At 38.1% G+C, this 26,768-nt stretch overlaps 1 protein-coding gene across 1 annotated transcript in view; it reads left to right on the top strand.

Moving 5' to 3' along the window:
* The window catches only part of Kif5b (kinesin family member 5B), a 47,765-nt gene that overhangs the window by 5,786 nt on the left and 15,211 nt on the right, over positions 1–26,768 (top strand). Inside the window, exons 2-15 of the mRNA XM_036187582.1 lie at positions 2,518–2,605; positions 8,708–8,781; positions 9,883–9,987; positions 10,422–10,470; positions 11,270–11,325; positions 11,415–11,502; positions 11,660–11,784; positions 13,693–13,797; positions 14,270–14,415; positions 15,524–15,672; positions 17,196–17,389; positions 18,854–18,922; positions 23,452–23,658; positions 26,133–26,276. Of these exons, the coding sequence (XP_036043475.1) occupies positions 2,518–2,605; positions 8,708–8,781; positions 9,883–9,987; positions 10,422–10,470; positions 11,270–11,325; positions 11,415–11,502; positions 11,660–11,784; positions 13,693–13,797; positions 14,270–14,415; positions 15,524–15,672; positions 17,196–17,389; positions 18,854–18,922; positions 23,452–23,658; positions 26,133–26,276 (1,599 nt within the window). The remainder of the gene's footprint in view (positions 1–2,517; positions 2,606–8,707; positions 8,782–9,882; positions 9,988–10,421; positions 10,471–11,269; positions 11,326–11,414; positions 11,503–11,659; positions 11,785–13,692; positions 13,798–14,269; positions 14,416–15,523; positions 15,673–17,195; positions 17,390–18,853; positions 18,923–23,451; positions 23,659–26,132; positions 26,277–26,768) is intronic.

The following is a 26,768-nucleotide window of genomic DNA, read 5'->3' as shown; positions in this document are numbered from 1 at the left end:
TCAGACATGATAATTGTAAAATTATTTTAAACACTGCTTTGATACTACTTATTAAAGTTGAATACAATTTTACATACTAATGAGATAGTTGTGCTTGTTTACTTTTACACAAAGAATTAAATCTGCAAGATACTGAGTATCTTCATAGGTTGGAAAGAACCAACTCCTCCAAGTTGTCCTGAATGTGTGTGTGCAGTGCATGCTCACAAACAAATAAATGTAATTTAGTGGGGTTTTTTTAGTTTGTTTATTTGTTTGTTTTGGTTTCTCGAGGTGGGGTTTCTCTGTGTAGCTTTGGAGCTTGTTCTTGAACTCGCTCTGTAGACCAGGCTGGCCCCGAACTCACAGAGAATCCGCCCCGGCTCCCGAGTGCTGGGATTAAAGGTGTTTGCCACCACCGCCTGGTGTAATTTAGTTTTTGTTTTTGTTTTTGGGGTTTTTTTTTTTTGTTGTTGTTGTTGTTTTGTTTTTTAAGGTTTATTTATATATTATGTATACAGCATGTATGACTGCAGGCCAGAAGAGGGCACCAGATCTCATAACAGATGATTGTGAGCCACCATGTGGTTGCTGGGAATTCAACTCAGGATTCCTGGAAGAGCAGTCAATGCTCTTAACCTCTGAGCCATCTCTCCAGCCGTAATTTAGTTTTTTTAATTAAGAAAAATCAAAATATAAAATGCATGTACTTCAAGGAAAGGTAGTTGTGAACTGAAAAATCCCTAGTAACAAAGGTCAGGTTAGTGCCAGGGTATGGGTGAGTGGGAGAGCATTGACTTTAAAGGTCAGGTTATAATAGGTTGAAAAAGAATAGGAAGCAAGTAGAGAAGAAGATTTGTTAGTGAGCCTATGGAGATTTAATTAAAAACATTTTGCTTATTTTTATGTGTACTGGTGTCAGTGTGAGGGTACCAGATTCCCTGGATCTGGTTACAGATTGTTGTGAGCTACCATGTGGTTGCTGGGAATTGAACCCAGGTCCTCTGGAAGAGCAGCCAGTGCTCTTAACCGCTGAGCCATCTCTCCAGCCCCAGGTTTAATTTTTAAGATAGGTTGAACACTAGTAGGAACAATGTAGTTATTGTGGAGATCTGGCCTCTAAAGAAGAGAAAAAGAGGGACAGAGTTCTAGATAACACCTGCTCCTAGTTTTTCTCAAAGGAGAAAAAGCTAGATCTCAAAATGTGCAGCAGTCATATTTTTCTAGGGAAAAACAACTTTAACATTATAGAGTAGTACTTACTAGGCCTCCTACCTAACATGAGTACCCGGGGTTGAACTCATGTCGTCAGGTGTGGCAGGCTCCTTTATCAACCGAGCCATCTCACTGGCCCCATGTTCCAAATTTTAAAAAATTTTCTAGGCTTCTGGCTCTTTCGTAGACTATCGAAGTATTTCTCCAGGTATGGTTTCTGTGGTCCTCAATGTTCATATTACTTTCCTTTGTTTTAAAATTTTTTATTTATTTTTATTTTATGTGCATTATGAGTGTCAGGTCCCTTGGGACTGGAATTACAGACAGTTGTGAGCTGCCATGTGGGTGCTGGGAATTGAACCCAGGTTCTCCGGAAGAGCAGTCAGTGTTCTTAACCACTGAGCCATCTTCCAGCCCTCATATTACTTTCTATAAGGAATCCACAAGGTTTAAAGGACTTTCAAAATATGATGTCATTTTCACTGGGTTGACATTTGCATTTGATCCTTGCTGCTGACACTTCAGACTTTGGTTTCTTGAGTGTTACAAGCTCCTCTTGACTCTGGGCTCTTGAAGCATCTTAGCAGTGCCTGCACTACTTCCTCACAGCAGCCCAGCTGGCATTATGGCTGATAGTGGAAAGCGGGCCAGTGAGTCAGGTGCTTTTTCTGTGACTGTCTGAAGTTCTTCTGCTCTTCTCCTGTGTACTCTCAGCAGGTCAGTTAAGTGCTGTAGTCACTCAGGTGTGTCATGTGTACCCCACTGTTACTTAAGCTTCCACTGAAACAGAATCTGTCTTGGTCGGTATGACATCTGCATTCCATAAATATTTGTTAAATGAAAGAATAAAAAGCTGAATCAAAGTTATGGAAAGAGGACTGAATTTTAATTGACAGGCTTATCTGTTTTAATTTTGTCATTAACAACAGTTTTTGTTCCTGTAAAAGTTCTATTTTTCTTATCTGCAAAGATTTTAATATTGAAAATGGAAGCCAGTTCTGGAGGTGAAAGGCCTGAAATCCAAACTACTTGGGGAGTTTGAGCCAAGAGAATCTCATGTTTAGGGCCAACTTGGACAATTTAGTGAAATTCTGTCTCAAAACAAAAATGCTTTCAAAGAAGGTGAGGAGGGCTGTGGCATTATGGATAGCAAGTGGAGGGGGAGAGAAAGAAAATTGAATCTCAGTACTTGTCAGAATAGATCCTGGGTACAAGGAGAGCCGAAATGGGTATGCTTATTTTTAAAGAATGTCATGACATCTTTGAGGTGTAAAATGTCCACTCATCTGTAATTTGTGTAATTCTTTTGCTTTTATTTTTCAGTCCAAACCTTACGCATTTGATCGTGTGTTCCAGTCAAGCACATCTCAAGAGCAAGTGTACAATGATTGTGCAAAAAAAATTGTTAAAGGTAAATATGTTTAACTTAAACTCTGTCCCAACAATAAGTAAAACTTCGTTTGTGATCTAACATTGCTTTTTCTTTTTAATATCCCTTTCACATACATTAATTAGAAGAAAGTTAAAGTAACAAAAATGTGAATACAATTAGTTAATGTATTATACTTTTCAATGACCATGATCTCATATATTGCACCTAGTTAAGGCTGTTACAGGGATTATGTTACAAGCATATTCTTGAAAAGTGAGTTTCTATTAACTATTCATGGGAGAATTTCCAAGGTAATAATATAGAAATGAAACAGTGTGAGAATGAAGTGGCTAGATAAATTTCCAAAAATTAGAAAATAAGTCTCTTTTTTTCCTATTCCATTATTCCTTCCTCAAAGGCTTAACTATAGTCATTATTAAACCCTGGAGGAGTTTATTAGGGATTGGTAAGGATTAAAAGAAAAGTAACACCTATGAGAGTATTTTCCAGTTTTCTATTTTCTGAAAGCAGAGAGGACGCTTAATGCTTAACTGGAGTTCATGTTTACTATAAAAATGCCTTTTCATCAAAGGGCTTTTACAGTTAAATTGTTTATGATTATTATATTTATGATAGTTCTAAAAATAAGGCTTAGTTTGAAGCAAAAACCTTATGATATTTACCAGACATGTTGAGATTAAATATAAAAATAAATGAGTAAGGGCCAGGCCTGGTGGCACAAGTCTTTAAGTCCTGGACTTGGACAACAGAGGTAGGCTAGTCTCTATGAGCTCAAAGCTAGCCCAGTCTACATAGTAAGTTCCAGGCCAGCTGAGTCTACACAGTGAGATCCTGTCTCAAAAAAAAGAAAAAGAGGGGTTGGGGATTTAGCTCAGTGGTAGAGCACTTGTCTGGCAAGCGCAAGGCCCTGGGTTTGATCCTCAGCTCCCACCCCCCCCCCCCCAAAAAAAGGAAAAAAGAAAAAGAAAAGCAAGTGAGAATTACATAGCAGAGGTAGTATAGTATATCTTAATAACAAGAGAAAGTTAAGTTTATAGATAGAAAGCAGGTTTATAAATGTCATGGGGAAAACTATAGACATTCTTTTCACAATAATTATATATTGCATATTGAATGTAAGAGTCAAAATCATCACAAAGAGTGAAGAATGGGGAGGTGGTTCTAGGAACAGTCATGAAATGGATGGATTGGGCCATGTGGAAGCGTTGCTAGGCAGCATTAAGGGCCCAACTGAAGTTAGCTTCCAGAAGAATTGAATTTACCCATTTGGAGCTCTACCTGGCAAGGACAAAACAGGAGAGAGAAAAACAGGAGAAATGAGGATATTGTCGATGTAACATTTATAGTGGTGTACCATGGTACCTAAGGGAAGTTCAGTAGGAGGAACTGTGAAAGACAGGAAAAAACGATGGTGGATAATGGGTATGTCTATAACGTCAGCCCTTGGGAGGAAGAGACAGGAGGATTACCAAAACTATGAGGACAACCTGGGCTGTCTAGGGAGTTTCAGACCATCCAGGGCTGCATAATAAGATCCTGTCTCTAAAAAAGCAAAACAAACTGATAGAGAGGTTAATAGATTATAGGTTCCAGAAAACAAAAGGCTTTTTGGACTCCGTCAGTCAGGTGTAATAGAAGGTGAATATTTAAATTAAGATTACAGTGGGGGTGGCTGGAGAGATGGCTCAGAGGTTAAGAGCACCGACTGCTCTTCCAAAGGTCCTGAGTTCAATTCCCAGCAACCACATGGTGGCTCACAACCATCTGTAATGAGATCTGGTGCCCCCTTCTGGTCTGCAGTCATACATGCTATATACATAATAAATAAATCTTTAGAAAGTAACATTTAAAAAAAAGTCTGAAGCCGGGCGGTGATGGCACACACCTTTAATCCCAGGAGGCAGAGGCAGGCAGATCTCTGTGAGTTCAAGGCCAGTCTGAGCTACAGAGTGAGTTCTAGGAAAGGCTCCAAAGCTACATAGAGAAATCCTGTCTCAAAAAAGCCAAAAAACAAAACAATACAAAAATTAAAGTTGAGTAGATTTGAAGATATGAAAAATTATTATAGTCAACCATAAGTCCACCAACCTCTGGTCGAAAGTCTTTGAAAAATAAAGTTATGCCATACCAAACATAGACACCCTCCCACCACTCTGTTCATTCTTCCTTAAATGATACAGTGTAGCAACTGTATAGCATTGGCTTACATTTAGTAGGTGATTAGATGATTTAAGTAAATGAGAGGATATGAATAGATTATATGCAAACATGCCGTCTGTGTAAGAGACTTGAGTACCTATGCATTTTGGTAGGTCCTCAGAGTTCCTAAAACTAGTCCCTCTTGATACTGTTCCTAACTGATAAAAATGCAATTGCTATTGCCATATTTGAATACTTAAATATAATCTTAGCATTTGACGCCTTTTCCACACCCAAACAACATAGATAATAGTGGGTGCTTAGTAAATATTTGAACATTGCATAGTTCAGTCTCTGTAATTATATAAAACTTTAAAAATGGTGCTTCAGGGGTGGGGATTTAGCTCAGTGGTAGAGCGCTTGCCTAGCAAGCTCAAGGCCCTGGATTCAATCCTCAGCTCTGGCAAGAAAAGAAAAGAAAAAAAAATGGTGCTTAAGTCTCAGATGTGTTAAGTATATGCATTTATTGCCCCAATGTTATACAACTGTATATAGTCTGACAAATGTATTATGTAGACATTTCTCTACAAATATTAACTTAGTACCAATTATGAAGTAGCAGGATAATTTAGGTCATATCATGAAAGGACATTTTACTTCTATTATTTCTAAAATACTTTAATTTTATTTTATGTGCTTGGGTATTCTGCCTGCGTGTATGACTGTGCAACAGTCTCCAGTACCACTAAATAAATAAATAAACCAGAAAAGAATGCTATCTTAAAATAAAAAGAGTATTGAAGGATGTAGCTCAGCACTTGACTGCCATATACAAGACTCTTGGTTCAGTCCCTGGTATTGCAAAAATTAAAAAATAAAAATAAAAAAGTGAAAAGAGAATAACAAGAAAATTGAAGGAAAATTTCAAATACTTGAAGTTTATTAAGTATCTTCAGTGAGAACTAAGTAATAATGCCTTCTTCCCCTCCACCACCTCAGTCCCCAAGGTCTTTTTTTTAACCGTCCAGGATGGCCTTGAACTTCTGATACTCTGCTGAGATCAGTAGGAGGGAGAGCATGAAATAGGACCCATCACAACAGGCTGTAATGTCTTCTTTTTTCGTTAATGTTATTTCTGAATGTGTACAGTATTGGGATTTATTTATTTATTTCCTTTTCCAAAATGTCAATAAACAGCTAGGGGCTTTGAGCATGCTCAGTAGTAGAGTGCTTGCCTAGCTTGGGCAAGGCCTTTCCTTAATCCCTAGCACTGCAAACAAACAAAACCAAGCAGCCCCAGTTGCTCCCTTTACTGTCCATTTCCAGCAGACTCTGCCCAACACTCCCCTCCCCCCAGACAGGTCTCTACTAGCCCTGGCTGTCCTGGGACTCATTATATAAATCAGTCTGGCCTCAAATTCACAAAGATCTGCCTTCCTCTGCATCCTAAGTACCAGGATTAAAGGTGTGCAACCGATGGGCTGGCCAGAGTCTTTTTTATTTTTACTTCTTATAGAACATAATTTCATACTACAGCTCCCTTTTTTTGGTCCCAAAAATCAACTAAATTCCCTGAAAATTGGGCATGAAAAGGTCACCATGATAACTCTTTTTCCCCTCCAATCCTTCCTTAAGATTCTTGCGTGTTAATGGGTACCCAAGGACTTTAATAATTTCTTAGCAAAATTACTTTTGAGTTGGGGTTTTAGTTACTATATTACTGTGAAGAGACACCATGACCATGGCAACTCCTAGTAAGATTTTTCTTTGTACCACCAGTTCCCAAATAATGACACTGAGACTTAATACTAATTATGAAAGCTTGGCCTATAGCTTAGGCTTATTCCTAACTAGCTCTCATAACTTAAAGTAGCCTATTTATATTAATCTATGTTCTATCACATGGCATTACTTCTCTTCCATCTTGTACCTCCTATTTCCTCTTGGTGTTTCCTGGTGTCTCATTTCTTCTTCCTCTTTCTGCCCAGAAGTCCCACCTAATCTCTTCCTGCCTAGCTATTGGCCATTCAGCTCTTTATTAAACCAATCAGAAGGTGCCTTAGCAAAGACACATCTTCACAGTGTACAGACATATTCTACAACACAACTCATATACAAGAACACATTTATTTGGAGGCTTGCTTACAGTTTCGAGGGTTAATCCATTATCATCATGATGGGGAACATGGCTACACACAGATGGCATGGTGCTGAAGAAGTAGCTGAGAGCTACATTCTGATGGCATGGTGCTGGAGAAAGTAGCTGAGAGCTACATTCTGATCTGCATGCAAGCAGGCAGTGGGTAGGGATAGTGACAGTGGACATCGCTTGGACTGTTGAAACCTCAAAGCCAACCGCTAGTGACACAGCTCCTCCAGCAAGGCCACCTATCTTCCTAATCTTTCCCAAACAGCTCATCAACTGGGGACTAAGCATGCAAATACACATGAGCCTCTGGGGGCCAGTCTCATTCAAACCAGGATTGAGTGTGAAAATCTCATGGGTGGTGGGTTTGTGAGATTAGCTAGCAAATTAATTAGGCCTGATTGTAAAGCTAATTCATACATGCCTATTAATTGACAGAGTTTTTGTCTTGGTTTGGGTTTTGGATTTTGGGTTTTCGGGACAGAGTTTCTAGGTGTGTAGCTCTGGCTGTCCTAGAACTCCCTTTGTAGGCCAGGCTGTTCTTGAACTCACAGAGATCTGCCTCCTGAGTGCTGGGATTGAAGGCATGTACCACCACTGCCTGGCTGGTTTTTGTCTTTTCTGTCAATAAAGTTTTGGAATGTAAGTGTAATGAAGTGTTGAGCTTTATAGTGTAAGTTGATCTTAAGCAGTGAATCTTAAAATTTATTTAGTTGATCACAGGAAGTAACCTAGGCCTGAAAATAATTGCTTATATGGATCATTACTTAGAACACTACTACTAAATATATTTTTTAAAGATTCATTATGTATACAGTGTTCTGCCTTTATGCCAGAAGAGGTCACTATATCTCATCATAGATGGTTGTAAGCCACCATATGGTTGTTGAGAATTAGATTCTGGGCCTCTGAAAGAGCAGCCAGTGCTCTTAACTTCTGAGCCACCTCTCCAGTCCTATTTTTATTATTTTAAAGTCTCTGTGTGTATGGTGTGCTGGTGTGCACACACTAATGAGTGCAGTTGCCCCTGGAGGTCAGAGGCCTTGGATTGCCTGGAGCTGGAGTTACAGGTGGAGTAGAGCTGCTCTATGTGGATGTTGGGAACTGAATTTGGGTCCTCTAGAAGAACAGGAAGCACCCTTAACCACTGAGCCATCTGTATTAGTTAGGGTGACTACTGTTGTGATGAAACACCATGACCAAAAGCAATTTGGGGAAGAAAGGGTTTTTTCACTCACAGTTTCAGATACCAGTTCATCATCAAAAGCAGTGAGGAGGAACCTGGAGTCAGTAGCGGATGCAGAGGCCATGGAGCGATGCTGCTTACTGCCTTGCTTTTCATGGCTTGCTTAGCCTGCTTCCCACCCCTGAGACAGTAACAGTCCTGATATCCTGGAACTCACTTTGTAGACCAGGCTGGTCTCAAACTCACAAACAGCCTCCTGCCTCTGCTCCCCCTCTCCCAACCCCCTTAGAGCTGGGATTACAGGCATGCACTACCTGTGCCTGGCTGCTCAACCTGTTTCTAATAGAACCCAGATCCACCAGCCCAGAGGTAGCCTCACCCACAATGGGCTGTGCCCTCCCCTGTCAGTCACTAATTAAGAAAATGACCTATAGGCTTGCCTACAGCCAGATCTTATGGAGATATTTTCTTAACTGAGGTTCCCTTCAATGAGATGACCCTAGCTTTTGTCAAGTTGACATAAAACTAACCATCTCTCCATGCATTCTTACTTTATAAACTCTTTACATATTAAACTAAGTACTTTATTATGAGAGCAATGCTTAAGGGAAAAAGTCCCAGAAATACAAGGTCTTTTGTTTTCTCATAGATGTTCTTGAGGGCTACAATGGAACAATATTTGCATATGGGCAGACATCATCTGGGAAGACACACACAATGGAGGTAACATTTCATAATCCGTGCTTGAATATAGTTTGTAGCATAGATAAGCCACCCATTTTAATTTCTTGCAGTTAATTCACCATGCTTAAATGTTTTTGTTTGAACTTTATTGCCTTTTCTCATACAAATGATACCAAATTAAGTGTTGGGTTCTAATTAGCTCTTGAGCTTGAGTAGTAACCTGTACCTGTATTTTATATTATGAAGTTTTGTCTTACTGGTTAGTGTTACTGTAAAATAAGGAACATTTTATAATTAAACATGAGTTTTTCTACCATGTAAAAAAATGTAGATGGTATTAAAAGTGATTAATATCTCCTGAATATCTGCTACACTTCTGATAAGATTGTCCCCTCCTTTCTCAATTCTGCTCTTCAATACTAGATATGGCTGGCCCTTTCTAACTTTGCTCCTAGAAAACTGCCTGTGATTGGCCCCTGCTGCAGGCCATCTGGGTTTATCATTTATCCAAATGTACTGTATAAAGTAAATGACAACTTATTTTTGTTTTTTATAAAATAATAGAAATAAAGACATTCCTAGCACTTGCATAAATTTGATTTGGTATAGAAAATAATGTATATTTATATGGAAAGAAATTAAAATCTTCTGTTTATTTTACAAATGCAGATTATCTAAATCTGTTACTTAAAGAATGTAGTTGGTGGCTAGCTGATGGTCGCACTTTAGTCCTAGCACTCAGGAGGCAGAGGAAGGCAGATCTCTTGAGTTCAGGCCCAGCCTGGTCTACAGAGCAAGATCCAGGACAGCTGGGGCTTGTTACACAGAGAAACCCTGCCTAGATAGATAGATAGATAGATAGATAGATAGATAGATAGATAGACAGACAGACAGACAGACAGACAGACAGACATAGAAAGAGAAAGGAAGAAGGAAAGAGAGAGAGAGAACTTGGTATATGCTTGTATAATATTACATGTAATAGTTGAAAATTTTAAATTAATTATACAGCAACTTCTACCAAAAAAAGCCAGTCACAGTTCTTATCCTATTAATTATATATTATTAAAGAGTCAAAGTGTTTTGTTTTTAATTTATCTCATAAAATTTGTTAAGAATTCTGCTTTTCTTTCCATGCAGGGTAAACTACATGATCCAGAAGGCATGGGTATTATTCCAAGAATAGTGCAAGATATTTTTAATTATATTTACTCGATGGATGAAAATTTGGAATTTCATATTAAGGTAAATTCCTGTGGGAAAAGTTATTTTCCAAAATAACTGCTTCCTGAAAGTCAGTTTCAAAAAGTTGTTAGAGGTAGATAAGGTTGAAGGATCATTAGTTAGCAACCTGACTCTAGTTCCTTTGCCATTAAATGACTACCTTGGTTAGCTAAGTCTGTTTTTAGCTTCTCTCTGTGTACAAAAGGCAGTTTGATTACAAAGCTTCAAGGTTCCCACCACACTTAACTGTTCTGTCCATTGTGGGTGATTTGTAAACAGAAATGGGCTTTTTCCATTATTTCAGCAGCCTAGTAACTCACACTTTCTATTAGAGTGTGAACTGCAGCTGGTGTAATGTCCTAGTGTGCATATCAGGCACTTAGACTGCATGGTTTACAAAGTGAACGAGCTGTTGTAATGTTGGTGGATTGAGTTTTTTCTTTGTTTTTCTTTAGGTTTCATATTTTGAAATATATTTGGATAAGATAAGGGACCTGTTAGATGGTAAGTTAAATTCTTGCTCTAATAATTTTAATAGCATTTAAGGGAGGAGGGGCTGGAGAGATGGGTCAGTGGTTAAGGGCACACTGACTGCTCTTCCAGAGGACCTGGGTTGAATTCCCAGCACCCACATAGCAGTTCACAACTGTCTGTAACTCCAGTTCCAGGGGATCTGACACTCTTACACAGACATATGTGCAAAACGTCAGTGCACAAAAAAAAAATTTTTTTTTAATTAATTTTAATAGCACCTGTTCCTCTTCTAGTAATGGATATTCTCAATAACATGGATGAAATTTCATGAAGTGATATGTTATACATGGATAACTTACAGCATATGGGTACATCTATTTATAAATTTCTTTTTAAAGACAAGCAAAATGTATTAAGTAAAGGAATAGCTGTTTGTAGCTGGGAAGTTGGGAGAGGACCTGAATATTAGCCGCCATCATATGGGATTCTTAAGTGATAATGAGAGCTTCGAACTAAAAGTTGTAGGCTTAAACCCAAAATGTTTGTCTCAGTTGTTAGATTCCTCGTCCTTCCCACAGGCCTAGTGTTCTTATTTATAAATGTGAGTGGTGGAAGTTTGAATGGACCTACATTCTATTGTCACATTCGTTCCTAGATTACTCTCCTAGTACACTTACCAGGCCTTGCTTTTTTATAATAATACATAGATAATATGTATTCTTTAAGTTTTCCTCCTGTTGAGCTGCTAAGGGAAGCCTACCACTTATATTTCTTTCGTAGCTGATATTAGTGGTTAGGTAATACTGCTAATCCAACTTTTCTTTTTCAGTTTCAAAGACCAACCTTTCAGTCCATGAAGACAAAAACCGTGTTCCTTATGTAAAGGTACTTATGAAAGAGAATGATTACTGAAGAAAGCCCAGTAAGAGATTTTTTTAAAGGATATTAATAATACTTTTTAAATTATTCCATAGGGGTGCACAGAACGTTTTGTATGTAGTCCAGATGAAGTTATGGATACCATAGATGAAGGGAAATCCAACAGACACGTAGCAGTTACAAGTAAGTGTAGTATTCGTTAGTACCGGGTAGGGCATGTCATTCTTACATGAGGAGAATGCAGTCTCAATTTCAAGCTAGTTCTAGTATAAAATAACGCATGTGGGGAAATTTTTAGTGGCGGAACTGTATTTATAGCTGCTCACTAATTTCGTTTCAGATATGAATGAACATAGCTCTAGGAGTCACAGCATATTTCTTATTAATGTGAAACAAGAGAATACGCAAACGGAACAGAAACTGAGCGGAAAGCTTTATCTGGTTGATTTAGCGGGCAGTGAAAAGGTAAACCCCCGCTTGAAATTCTGATAGATACTTACCCATTTCTGTAAACTTTACCTTAAATTGAAATTTATATGCTACCTACCTATTGTTGCATCTTGAGAACTTGGGAAATTGGATTTACCAATTCTGTATGATAAGTGAAAGATAACTTGTTCCTAAGTTGGTGTCATTTAGCTGTATTTGATTTAGTCAGTAGATATACTGTTTGAATTAAGGTGTATGTCCTTACTGAGAACTTGCTAACATGCCCTTATAACTTTATTCTCCATCCCTCTATCTACGACCTTTCTGGTTTGGTTGTACCGTTGTCCCTTGATATCATGGGAGAATGTTTTTAGGACCCCTCAGCACCCTCACGAGTATACCAACATCCACAGATGCTCAGGCCACTTATAAAATGATGTAGTGTTTGCATAGACTCTACACACATTCTTCTATATATATTCTCTAGATTGCTACTAATACCTAATGTAAAGACCATGTAAATGGATGTTAAACTATAATGTTCAGAAACTGTTGACAAGAGACTTAAGTTCATATATGTTCAATATAAATGCAATTTGTTTTGGAATGCTTCTTATCCTTGGTTAGCTGAGTCCATGGGCATAGTTGTTTTGTAATTATTTGTTCTTTAGGGACCTGCCACCCAACTCCCAAATAAATACACGGAGGCTTATTCTTAAGAATGCCTGGCCTTAGCTTGGCTTATTTCTAGACAACTTTTCTTTTCTTTTTTTCTTTCTGATTTTTTGAGACAGGGATTCTCTGTGTAGCTTTGGTGCCTGTTCTGGATCTTGCTCTGTAGACCAGGCTGGCCTCAAACTCAGAGATCCGCCTGCCTCTGCCTCCCGAGTGCTGGGATTAAAGGCGTGTGCCACCACCGCCCAGCTAGCCAGCTTTTCTTAACTTAAATAATCCTGTCGGCCTTTTGCCTCTGGGCTTTTACCTTTCTCTATTTCTGTACATCTTTTCTTTCTTCTTACTGTGTGGCTAGGTGACTGGCCCCTGGCATCCTCCTTTTCTCCCTGTCTCCCTTGTTCTTCTGTTTATTCTTTCTGCCTGGCAGCCCTGCCTATTTCTCTCTTCTGCCTAGCTATAGGCTGTTCAACTCTTCATTAGACCAATCAGGTGTTTTAGACAGGCAAAGTAACAGAGCTTCACAGAGTGAAATACATGCAACATAAAAGAATGCAACACGTCTTTGCATCATTAAACTAATATGCCACAACATAAATGAACATAATACATCTTCAACTGCTTCCACAACACATGGGTATAGGAGGGTCAGTTGTACTAATGGGGTTTTTCTTTTATTATTATGGTCCTATATAATTCTAATCTTAGTCTGTTTTAAAAAATCAGTATATTTAAAAGTTTTAATATGGACTTCTGTGACCATTATGCTATTTTGCTTCTTCTGATTTATAACGATGTACCTGGTTGTATTTACCAAGAGTCTTATACATAGCTTATCTATTATTAATGATTACCTCTAATCTTAAAATTCTAGAAGCCATTTAGATAGTATACTTGTTTTTTAAACCATATCTTATGTAGTTTTAGAACTGTGTCTTATTTTTAGTAGTTAAGACATCTTCATTATGCTTAGGTGATTTTCAGTTTCTCATTTTCTAATGTAGCAAAGAAATTAAAAATGAAAACTACAAATTCACATGTAAATTTATTATTGTCACAGATACACTAAAAATAAAATTTAATATTTCTTTAATCACATTCTTATACAACTAGTTATTTGACCAAGTTCTTAGGATAATAGTAAGTGTGCAGTATAAATACCCGTTTTCTTTTGTAATTTTTTACTGCTGTTTATTGACAATTTTTTGAAAAGTTGAAAGAAAATTATCTTAAATTGTAACTTTGCTACATTATTTGTATTCTTTCTTATAGGTTAGTAAAACTGGAGCTGAAGGTGCTGTGCTGGATGAAGCTAAGAACATCAACAAGTCACTTTCTGCACTTGGCAATGTCATTTCTGCTTTAGCAGAGGGCAGTGTGAGTATACATATCTGTTAGTTTCCTTTTCTATGGGTAGTTATTTATAGAGACCATATGTGTGCCAGAATGTAAAACTGAAAGAGTCACTGAATGAGTCTGTGTGCTGTCTTCTGAGCTAGTGTTAGTATGTGTATTCTAATTCCTATCTTGAAATCAAATAGTTAAACGAAATGAGCCAGACCCGGGAAAGCACATCTGATCAGAATGCTTAAGGCACAAACAGATGATTAAGAGTTATATAACTTAATCCCAGCACTCAGGAGGTAGAAGCAGGTGGAGTTTTGTGAATTCCAGGCCAGCCTGGTCTATAAAGCAAGTAAGTTCCAGGGCAACCAAAGCTGTTACACAGAGAATCCCTGTCTTTTTAAAAAAAAAAAAAAAAAAAAAAAAAACAGAAAGAAAAGTTCTAGAACAAATTTGATTGTATAAAAACCCACTGGTTTTGTGTTCTCTTGGTTTTTATTTGTAGACCTATGTTCCATATCGAGATAGTAAAATGACCAGAATTCTTCAAGATTCATTAGGTGGCAACTGTAGGACCACCATTGTCATCTGTTGCTCTCCGTCGTCATACAATGAGTCGGAAACAAAATCAACACTCCTCTTTGGTCAAAGGTTTGTTGTTAAGAAATACAAAATCTTAAGCCGGGCGGTGGTGGTGCACACCTTTAACCCCAGCTTTCAGGAGGCAGAAGCAGGCAGATCTCTCTATGAGTTCAAGGCCAGCCTAGTCTACACAGTGAGTTCCAGGATAAACCCTGTTTCGAAAAAAACCAACCACCACCACAACAAACAAACAAAAAACAAAGTCTAAAGACATTTATGCATGAAAGTTATTAATGTCAGATGGCTCCTACTCAGTAAATCCAAATCCATACATTTTGTCAGAGAACTAGATCCTGCACATAGATCAGGACATAGGTAATATAAATTAGATCCATATTTTAGACTTATGAGCTTTAACTTTTCATAGACATTAAAATTAATTGTGAAATTTAGTCATATTTTTTGTGGGAATTCAATTTCCCATTGATGAAGTAAGCATTTGAATCAGATGAAAAAGTTAAAGCTTGTCAGATATATGAGCCTGTGTTTAGGGGCTAGACAGATGGCTCAGAGGTTAAGAGCACTGTCTGCTCTTCCAGAGGTCCTGAGTTCAATTCCCAGCAACCAAATCATGGCTCACAACTATCTATAATGAGATCTGATGCCCTCTTCTGGCATACGACAACCTTGCAGAAAGAACACTTTACATAAGAAATAAAATAAATCTTTAAAAAAAGAGAGAGAGAGAGATGAGCCTGTGTTTAGCTCACTGACATACTTAACAGGCTCAAAGTAATGTACATGAAATGGCTACTGTAGGAAAGTTAATGACAACATTATCTTAGACCTGCAATAATGACATGTTTATTAATTCAACCTTGCAAGGTGAGTTGAGGAAATAAGTATATAATCTTAGTTTTGATTTGTTTGTTTAATGTTACCAAAGATTTAGGACTGACAGAAATTTATTTGGGTTGTGAATAAACAATACGCTGTGTGATATCTTTTATTGTTTATTCTAAGAAAAAACTAGATAATCTTGGACAAGTTGTTACTTAGCTATATATTCATATATTAAATAGGCTTGTCAGTAAAAAATACTGTCATATCCTTTTTTTTTTTTTTTTGTAACTACTACTCTTAATTATGTTACTTTTTCCGTAATTGCATTTCTTAGGGCCAAAACAATTAAGAACACAGTCTGTGTCAATGTAGAGTTAACTGCAGAGCAGTGGAAAAAGAAGTATGAAAAAGAAAAAGAAAAAAATAAGACTCTACGAAACACCATTCAGTGGCTTGAAAATGAACTCAACCGATGGCGTAATGGTAATAACTTAAGGATTTGTCATTTAAATTTTCTCACTTGGCACCATTTTACATACTTGAAATTTTTATATGAATGCTAAATGAAAATAAAACCTATTTTTTGATTTTAAGCATGTTTCGGTCTTGAAATAAAGATCGAGATCTGTCATTAGATGTTTGCTTTACTTCAAACAGTAAGGCCATAGCTGCTACAGTATAGAAAGGTACCTAGGTTAGAGAGGGTCAGTAGTAGGCAAGATTTGATGGCTTGCAAAGAAGCAGGTAAGATCAGTGAAATTCCAGATGTTCAGATCTCAGGGACCGAGCTGTGTGGTACATGCCTAGCATTTGGGAGGCAGAACCTCAGTAGTTTTGTAAGTTTGGCCCTGTCTACCCTGAGTAACAATGCCTTGTATAAAATATGTGTACATAAATACAAACATATTTTCGAAATATACATTTATATATATTATATGTAAAACATAGCTGGGAGTGGTAGCACATGATTTTAATCCAAGCATTTGTAAGGCAGGGCCTGGTCTACATGGCAAGACTCTACCTATCTCAAAAACAAACAAAAAAACTCAAGAATAGAGCAGAAGGAAAAGTTGTTGAGAGCTGCTGACATTGAGTAGGGAGGAGGAACAAAGAAGAATGGTAAAATGGGAATTGCTACCTGTCACCCTTTGCAAAAACATTAATTTTAATAACAGGTGAAAAATAGAACTTGATGTAGTTTAATAATAAGCAAAGTTTCAATGAAAATGTAAGAAGGACACTTTTAGATTTCTTGGGTCTCCCTAATCCTTACCCAAGATAGGGAGAAGGAAAAGGAAATAAGTGTACATTGGACCCCACGGCTAGGCAAACTTCCTCTGCTCTGTACCTCAAACAGATGCCTACAGTCCGCGCCTTAATGCCATCTGAGAACTTACAGACTCAGGCTTTAAGTCTGCTAAATGGACTCTTTCTCCAACTTCAGCAGTCCCAGAATTTGGACAGCTTTCAGCAGCAGCCAGGCAGGCAGGCCTCATTGGTGCTCCACTGCAGAAACCCTGGGCTTCAGAACTGTGCATACTATTCTGTCTAACATCTCCGGATGGGCTGACTATTGCTGGACTTTCTTGAACAAATAATCTGCAAAGACTAGAATAAGTTGGTCGTTCTTCAAATGTTGGCATCAAAGTATACGATAAGGATTATTTAGGAAAACATGGCACACAGAGATGTAAAATAAAGTGTCAATGGTTAATCATAAAGAAATAGAGATGAGTGAATCACCTGATGATTCAGAGTAGCTATTGCAACCAAGCTCTGAAAATCTGCACAGTATAGAGAGACAGTTGAAGGGAATGAAAACTGTGACTGGACAGAAATTCAAGTACTTTTAAAGCTCCAACAAAGCTGTGCTAAAATGGCAGTTGGAAGAACTGGCAGCAAAGCAGACGTGGTCAAAGGAGAGGAAGTGGACATGCAGAGGAAAGAGAGTGTGTGCGTGTGTTAGATGTGCAGATCTGTGGTGACCTTTTCATTGTCTTATTTAGGGGAGACAGTGCCTGTCGATGAGCAGTTTGACAAAGAGAAGGCCAATTTGGAGGCTTTCACAGCAGATAAAGATATTACCATCACCAATGACAAACCAGCAGCTGCAGTTGGAGTGGCTGGCAGTTTTACAGATGCTGAAAGAAGGAAGTGTGAAGAAGAGATCGCTAAACTGTATAAACAACTTGATGACAAGGTAGATTTTATATTTGTCTGTTTTGTTTTAGAATGCTGTTGAGATCGGTATTTTTAGTTTTTCATTTCAGTTTTAAGGTTCCTTGTGATTTATATTTTTTCCTTTTATTGCTGTTAGCTTTTAGAAAGCCATGATGGTGTGGGTGTGGTGGAACATGCTGAATTCTTGCACTTAGGAAGTGGAGGCAGGAAGACTAGGCGTATGCTAGCTTTCATTAAATAGTGATTTTGAAGCCAAGCCTGGGCTATATGAGACCCAAGATGATTGGAAGGAGTGGGGGAATTATGTTAACAGAAAATTGAGGAGCTGACTTCCAGGGTTTGCAGATGTAACTAAGTGGTAGAATGTTTGCACTGCATGGTGCTTTGGATTCCATTAGCAGCACCAGGGAAAGAAAATACAGTATCAGTTCTTTGTAGAAACTTTATGTAAACAAACTGTTCCATATGGTGGGACACACCTGTAATGTTAGCATACAAGAAGCCAAGGCAGAAGAATCACCAGTTTGAGGCCAGCTAGAGATACCCTATCTGAAAAACAACAACAGCTCATTGGTAGAGTACGTGCCACTTGCCTGGAATGACCTAGATATCCTACCTAGCCCTTAGAAACAGACAAACGACACTTAACAGGATAATTTGCATTGGGTCACTGAAGACTCATAATGAAGCAATCATTTAAAATTGGGAATCTTGGGACCCCATAAGAGATCATGGAAGAGAAGAGTGGAAAGAACAAAGAATAGAGGGTTATTATCTTCCCTGCTTACATTGCTTAGCAAGAAGGCAGGCCTGAGCACAGTAGAGATAGAAAACCGTTCGGTTTGGTGTGTTGTGGGGGTTTTGTTGTTTCATTTTGTTTTTCAAAACAGGTTTCCAGGGTTGGGGATTTAGCTCAGTGGTAGAGCACTTGCCTAGCAAGCGCAAGGCCCTGGGTTCGATCCTCAGCTCCAAAAAAAAAAAAAAAAAAACAGGTTTCCCCTCTGGCTGTCCTGGAACTCACTCTATAGACCAAGCTGCCCTCAAATTCAGAGATCCACCTACCTCCGCCTCTTAGTACTGGGATTAAAGGTGTAAACTAGGATAAACTAAGGCTATTTAGCCTTCAAAGTTATTTTATAAACTTTGGACCTTTTCTTGGTTTTATAGCACATGGTACATTGTTAATGAAGAAAAGCCTTCCCTTTTCAGTTTTTTTAAGAATTTAATTCTGGGCCTGCTGGTGGTACACACCTTTAATCCCAGCACTTGGGAGGCAGAGGCAGCTGGATCTCTGAGTACGAGGCCAGAGTAGTCTACAGAGAAAGTTCCAGGACAGCTAGAACTGTTACACAGAGAAACCCTGTCTCAAAAAAAAAGAAAGAAAGAAAAAAATTTAATTCTACCAACTATTTTGGAGGAGTTGATGTTGGGAAACAAGCCAGGTTATAGTCTACTTTGCTAATGGGATCCTTTAAATTTTTAGGATGAAGAGATTAACCAACAAAGCCAACTAGTGGAGAAATTGAAGACACAAATGTTGGATCAGGAAGAGGTGAGTTAAATGCTCCCTGAAAAGCTTTGTTGTTTATCATCTGAAGATAAAGGAATCTGCAGCTCAGATCAGATCATGCTAGATATTATGCCTTATACCATTAAAGTTGTGGAGTGTGTGCATGCTTTCCAATGTGCTATGAGATAAATCATGCCGTTTATTGAAGCGGAGACTGATTTCCTCCTTTAGATGCTTTTTGTGGTTTGGTTTTAAAGTTTGGGTTACCTCTTATATGGAAAGAAGAAGACAGCTTCTATAAAATGTTTATTTTTTGCCAGGTGTAGTGGCATATAATCCATGTAAGCCTATAATCTCAGAAATAGGGGTACTGAGGCAGAGGAATTCCAAGTTTGAGGCCAGTAAAGACTACATAGTGAGACCCTTTCTCAGAAACAACAGTAGTGAAATTTCTGGACCGTATGCTTTTGGGCTTTTTAACTGACTGACATCTCATAGTTTGCTCAGCCTGCTTTCTTATAGCACCCAGGATCACCAGTCCAGGGGTGGTACTACCTCCTCTGGGACAGCTCCCATCCACATCAATTATCAATCAAGAAAATTGACCATAGGCTTGCCCACAGGCCTGTCTGGTAAGGACATTTTCTCAGTTGAGGTTCCCTCTTCCAAAATTAATCTAACTTGCATCAAATTGACATAAAACAAGCCAGCATGGGCTGAAGAGATAGCTCAGCGATTAGGAGTTATGGCTTCTCTTCCAAAGGACCTGGGTTCAATTCCCAGCACCCACATCGCAGCTCACAGCTGTCTGTAATTCCAGTTCCAGGGAATCTGAAACCCTCACATGTAGATGGAACGGTCTTATTAATTAAGAAACACAGAGCTAAATGCAGAGATAAAAGCCCAAGAGATGAGAGCAGTAGCTAAGAGCTGAGACCTAAAACCGCCTCATACCCTTCACTTGTCCTTCCCCTGAGAAAGAGACCTACTTCCTGTGTATCTGTCTTTATTGACTTTCTGTTCTGCCTTCTCATTGGTTGTAAACCCAACCACATGACCTCCTTGTCACTGCCTGTCTGTATAGACCTCCAGGTCTTCTGTGGTTGGTATTGAGATTATAGGCGTGTGTCACCATGCTGGCTGAGTCGTTGAACACACAGAGATCTGCCTATCATGTGATCGGGATTAAGGGCATGTGCTACCACTGCCAGACTTCCACTATGGCTTGCTATTAGCTCTGACCCCCAGGCAACTTTATTTATTAACATACAAATAAAATCACATTTCAGCACACATAAAATATCACCATATTCACACAGACATATATGCAGGCAGAACACCAGTGTACTTAAAATAAAAATAAATCATTTTTTTAAAAAGCCAACATGTTGGATGGTGGTGGTGCTGCACACCTTTAATTCTAGCACTTGGGAGGCAGAGGCAGGTTGATCTCTGTGAGTTCAAGGCTAGACTGATCTATCTATAGAGCAAGTTCCAGGATAGTCAAGGCTACACAGAGAAACCCAGTCTTGAAAAACAACAAAGAACCAGCCAGTATAATAGGTATATAAATCAAACATTTACTTATAATAAATTATAAAGAAATTCATTTTAGAAAGTTCTTTGGTATGCATTTATGCTTGCTATTAAAAATGAAAGTAGTGAGTGCTTCACCATTTTTATATAAAGAATTAAATCTTAGCTGTACATTTGATACTGCAGAATACAGCATCTTTAACACTGAGTTGTTCAGTCTCTTGATTTTATAATGGTTGATGCTGAACATGTCACTTACCATAAATATGTAGAACAAACAAATGATAGAAGCAAATTTAAGGTCCATTTCATAATTGCTGAAATTTCTGTCCTAATCCCAAGCCAAAACTCACTGAACCATTTTATGACTTATGACTTCCATGGCAGGTTTTTGTTTGTTTGGTTTTGGTTTTTCAAGACAATATGGTGCACACCTGTAATCCCAGAACTCAGGAGTCAGAGACAGGCAGATCTATAGATCGAGTTCGAAAACAGCCAGGGCTACATAGAGAAACCTTATCTTGAAAAACTAAAATAATAATAATAAATTCTAAAACAATACCTGTGGGAGCCCACAGAGGTTTCCTAGTAAGATCTGAGCTTGCTTTACCCAGCAGGGGTGCATAAGGGAATGGATTGACCATGTGGGTGGTTACCAGGTGTTTTGAAGGGTCTGCACTTGGCTGTGCTAGAGAGGTCTTTTGCTCCGCCCCTTGGCATTCCTTTAAAAACCCCTTTACAAACAACAGAAGGGGCCAGTGGGTAAGGATCCAGGCCCTCCCAAGGCTATCCTGTGTTTCTACCTGACTCTCCCCTCTATATTTCTATCTAAATCTCTTATCCCTCACTCCTTAAGAGTACCCTAGGGACTCCCCACAAATACCAGCATAAATTTGATATATACATGTTGGGAGATGATGGTAGGAAAACTATTTAAAGTTTTATTTTCCATAATTAAATCACCTTATTTCTATAATAGCAGAAAACCTTATATGCAAAGTTAAAAACACTATAGTTCATAACATACAGTAGTCTTGGAACCTGAGCCCAGATATTTAAACAAAGTTCTTTGGTGTTACAGGCCTGAGGATGCACATATATTGTGTGTTCATATCTCAGGCTGCTGAGTTATGTGCTGCAACATGGCAGTGGAGAGGGTGTGTGTGTGGTGTGTGAATTAAAGGGGATTTATTAGAATACATTACAGGCTACAACAACAACAGTTCAACAACAGCTGTCTACCAACTGAAGATCCAAGAATCCAGTAGTTGTTCAGTCCACAAGGCTGGATGTCTTAGCTGGTTTGCAGCAAACAACAGAATTGAAAAGAAGTAGGCTCTAATGCCTACTTGGAAGGAATGGACTTAGCAGCCACAGTGAGGGCAGGCAGGCAAAGAGTAAAAAGTTCCTTCTTCCATGTCCTTATATAGACTGCCAATAGAAAGTGTGTCCCAGATTAAAGGTGGGTCTTCTCACCTTGAAAGATCTGGACTGGGAATGGGTTTTCCCCACTTCAAACGATTTAATTAAGGAAAAAATCCCTCACAGGTGTGCCCAGCCATTTGGATTTTAGTTCATTCCAGATATAGTCAAGTTGACAACCAAGGATAGCTGTCACAGTTGTTAGTAATTGTGTAATTTTCAAAGTGACTTTTTTTGGGAATGTGAATGTCACATGAATAAACATACTTTTACTCCTTCATGCTGTCTTCCTACACCCAGTCTGTGCTACTTTTCATATCATTTCTCCCATGTTTCTCTTAGGAGTTAGTTTGGATCCTTATTTTATTTCACCCAATATAGTGGAGATAATTGAAAAATAGTCCCTATTTAAGGTTTTTTTGAGAGCCTGAAGGAATAGAACAGGCCATAAGCTTCAGTAGAATGAAATATCCATCATCAGAAACATCAGTCTTCATTGGTTTATGTTTTTGGAGTATGGAGACATGGTCTTGCTTTTTAGTTGGCCTGGAACTCCAATTGAGCCCAAGCTAGCCTCTGTGTGTGTTGCTGCCTCAGCCTCCTGGTGTGTGCCACCATGCCTGGTGTCTTTCATTATTTCAACCATAGCTTTGGTGTTGGAGGGACTCTCTTAGCATTTAGGGTTTGATCATTTCTTTCCTGTTCTGTCCTATCTACTGTGGGACATTTAGCATTCATGATTCCTGTTCCCCAATGCTATTAATAACCATTACTAACATTCCCATGCATTTTCAAATGTCTTTGCTGAAAAGTAACTTACCTGGATGATCTTTTGTCTTCTCCCCCATTCAAACTTCAATGTGCTGAAATGTTTCTCTGAGGCATAACTCAGAGGCCACCCTTAGTTTCCTAAAGCAAATCTAAGTTCTTTAAAGATGATTTACTTTGATTTCAAGTGTATATGTGAGTGCCTGCATGTCTGCATGTGTACCGAGTGTGTGCCTGGTGCCCTTAGAGAGCAGAAGGCATTTGATTCCCTGAAACTGGAGTTAGAATCAGTTGTGTTCCTCCTGACTATGGTACTGGGATCTGAGTCCAGATCTTCTGAAGAGCAGCATGTGCTCTTAAGTGTTAAGCCATGTCTCCAGCCCCAGATCTAGATTTTTAAAGAACTATTCATTTTGGATTTGGGGTTTTGTACATGGTACTCTCAAGTCTAGAATCTTTTTTTTTTTTTTTTTAATTTTTTTTACATAACTAAACTCTACTTCTTCACTAACTTCTCCATGAATACTATCCAGAAAGATAGCCCTTTCCTATGGTACCAAGCAATCTGCTGTCCATGCTATTAAACTGTGCCTTGTTTTGCCCTCATTTTCCTGAGCTTCAGTTTTAGTAGATTCCTCAAAGTTAGTGTTACTTTTCTTCCTTTCTGTATTCCACACATGTAGCACAGTGCCCACACATAGTAGGTGTTTAGTGCATCTGTTAAAGAATAAAGTATCAGCACCTCTAATGGTGCTACTTTTCATTTCTCTTGTTTTTGTAAATCATGATACAAATGAATGTTTTCTCACAAGTTTGTTAAAATTCCGTTTTACTCTTTCATATAGCTTCTGGCCTCAACCAGAAGGGATCAAGATAATATGCAAGCTGAACTGAATCGCCTCCAGGCAGAAAATGACGCCTCTAAAGAAGAAGTCAAAGAAGTTTTACAAGCCTTAGAAGAACTGGCTGTTAACTATGACCAGAAGTCTCAGGAAGTTGAAGACAAAACCAAGGAATATGAATTGCTTAGTGATGAATTAAATCAAAAATCTGTAAGATAGATTTTGTTTTCTTTATACTTAACTACAAGTTATGTTAAATGAAAAGTTAAAGTTTAAAGTTTAAGTTATTTATATGCCTAAGATAGTAGTAAAATCAGCTCTCAAGACACTCAGGTCTCACTCTCACTTCTTACATATAAAGCCTAAGAGGTAGAGCAACAGGGTTATAATTTCGGTTCCTAAAAGTATATTGATACATAACTTAATTGTTAATTTAAATGATGTTGGCTGTTTCTTTTCTTTTTCTTACTTTCTTCTTTTTCCCCCCAAAGGTCAATATTGGCTATTTCTAATGTTAGGAAAAAATAATAATATACATTTTAGTAAAACTATCAGATGATCAAACTCAAATTAAGAAATACACACTTGGGGCTGGAGAGATGGCTCAGTGGTTAAGAGCACTGACTACTCTTCCAGAGGACCTAGGTTCAAGTCCCAGCACCCACATACATGGCAGCTCACAACTGTCTGTAACTCAAGATCTGACATTCTCACACAGTCATACATGCAGCAAAACACCAGTGCAAATAAAATAAAAATAAATAAATTATATTTTAAAAAAAGAAATATACACTTAAAAATATAATAAATGTGGCCAGATGTTGTGGCATATGTCTTTAATTGTAACACTGGAGAAGGAGAGACAGGAAAATAGCTGCAAATTCTCGGACAACCTGGGCTATATAGTGATGCCCTGTCAGCCAACCCAAGACAGAGGGAGGGAGGGAGGAATGCCATGTAATTGAGTTATCAGAGTAGTCATGGAATACATTATTCTGAATAATTATTGGTTTGCTTACTGGAGTACTGACTGTTCACACCTTCCCAACACAAGGAATAGGACCTCATGGTTCTGTAGCAGATGGTGATTTGTGTGGAATACCTACTTCTTGGAGTGATGTCAGAAATAGTAGATAGCTGTTATTATTTGAACAACACTGGGCTCATGTTTCAGTTATTAATACTTTCTGCTTAGAAATCAATTCCTAGTTGTATTCGGTATTGGAACCTTCCATATCTTTCCTATCTGTGCCTGCATTTTGGTGTCTTGCCATATCTTTCCTATCTGTCTGAAAGAAAGTAGTCAATACTAAGAAATAGTACCTTTAAAAAGGCTTACTCCTCCTGAAGCGTTATCAAATAGCACCTTTAAAACATTTACTTCTTCTGAGTTACTACAAACTAATGCCTATAAGGTGCTAAGGAGGTGGCTCAGTGGTTGAAAGCATTTGTTGCTTTTTCAGGACCAAATTTGATTTCTAGCATCCACATGGTGGCCCACAAACCACCAACACTCATACACGTAAAATAAATTTTAAAAGAAAGAGAGCTTTTAAATAAAAGGATTACTGCTCCCGATGAGTTTGTTTTCTGTTTTTAATTTCAAAAGTTAACAGTTAGGTTTGTCATAGTTAGTTGCTAAGGATATCTAAGAAGGTTCTCCTTCCCTGGTTGAATTATTTTATCAAACCTAATTGCTGTTTGGTAAAACATCAGGTGAATCTTAGAGGTGGTAGGTTGGCCTTTGTCCACTAGTTTTGGTGTTTAAGACAGTTGTACTTGTAGCACAGATGTGGAGCTGAAATCACCAGATTTTGTTGCTTATATATTTAAGCAGTATTGTTGTTTAGATATTAATGAAAATACCTGGCAGTTTGATTATGATAGAAACATGCTGAATTATGAAACCTGGAGGAGAGCTAGTGTATATTGTAAATTGGGAGAACAAATGTTCTGCTGATAGGCAGAATAAAGGGAATGACCAACCACCAGAAGAAGCAAGCAATTGAAATGATAGCACCTGTACTCAAATATTGACTAAAAGGCAATAAATTGCATTTAAAATGCTACATTTGATATTTGATATGTCATTTTTAACATGGGCCAAATTGGATTGTACTCTTCCAAATGTGATGACTTTGTAGCTGATACCAGATATTATTTTAAATGTACAGTTAGAGTAATTAAACTTGATAACATTGATTCAGCATTAGCTCCTAGGTAATTGCTTTTATCATAGTAGTAAAAATAATAATTATGACTAGGTAAGTTCTCTTTAGTGAGCATGTACAAAGTAAATACAGGAAGCATACTAACTGCATAGAAAGCAACTTTCCAAAATCTGGGAATAGCATTCCAAACATTAATTTCAAAATATAAACAAAATATGGTAGTAGATGACAGTAGTATATAAGTGATACTGAAGTTCCCCGTTTCTATGCAGAAAATATCCAATCTGAGGAACTTAGTGAATGATACATTTATTATTATACCTGCTTTGACTGGAATATAAGAATAGAACATACCTGCTTTACATAGTTTGAGGTCTTATTTTTTAAGCTTGAGCTAGAAGCTACCTACCTCATCATTCATTATAGATGGAAGAATCTCAAAGCAAGAAATAAATACTTTTATAAGGACTATAATGAATATTTGAAGATTCTATACTGTTTTCATTCTGGCAGGCAACTTTAGCAAGTATTGATGCTGAGCTTCAGAAACTGAAGGAAATGACCAACCACCAGAAGAAACGAGCAGCTGAAATGATGGCATCATTGCTAAAAGACCTTGCAGAAATAGGAATTGCTGTAGGAAATAATGATGTGAAGGTAATATGGTTATTGAATATTACATGTAACTTTCTGTGTACAGCTCACCCTTTGGCTTACTAGTTTGTTGTGTGTGTGCATTATTGTGCGTGCAAAGTTCTTTTCATACCTATTATCCTTATAACCATGTATGGCAGGTGGTATTAACTACACTTGTAGATTATTTTATTTTTTTATTTGTGTATACCATGTGTGTGCGTGTGTCTCTGGAGGGCAGATGAGGGCCTGGGATCTCTTGGAGCTGGAGTTAATAGGCTGTTGTAGTGCCCCAGGTGGGTGCTGGCAACTCAGTTGAGCTCCTCTGGAAGAGCAGCAAGTGCTCTTAGCACTGAGACATCTCTCCAGCCCCTTAATTCTGATTTCAGTGGATGAGAAAAGAGGGGTAACAGGCCAGAAACAGTATTCACTAAGCAACCTCATTGGGCCATGTTGGATTCTTTCCTCAAATGTGTAAAGGTTTTCACTTCAAAATCATCTCACTGTGCTGGTGAG

The sequence above is a fragment of the Onychomys torridus genome, chromosome 5, assembly GCF_903995425.1.
Source record: "Onychomys torridus chromosome 5, mOncTor1.1, whole genome shotgun sequence".
Lineage (NCBI taxonomy): Eukaryota > Metazoa > Chordata > Mammalia > Rodentia > Cricetidae > Onychomys > Onychomys torridus.
Note: the sequence above shows the minus strand (reverse complement) of the source record. Positions and strands in the feature narration are given on the sequence as shown.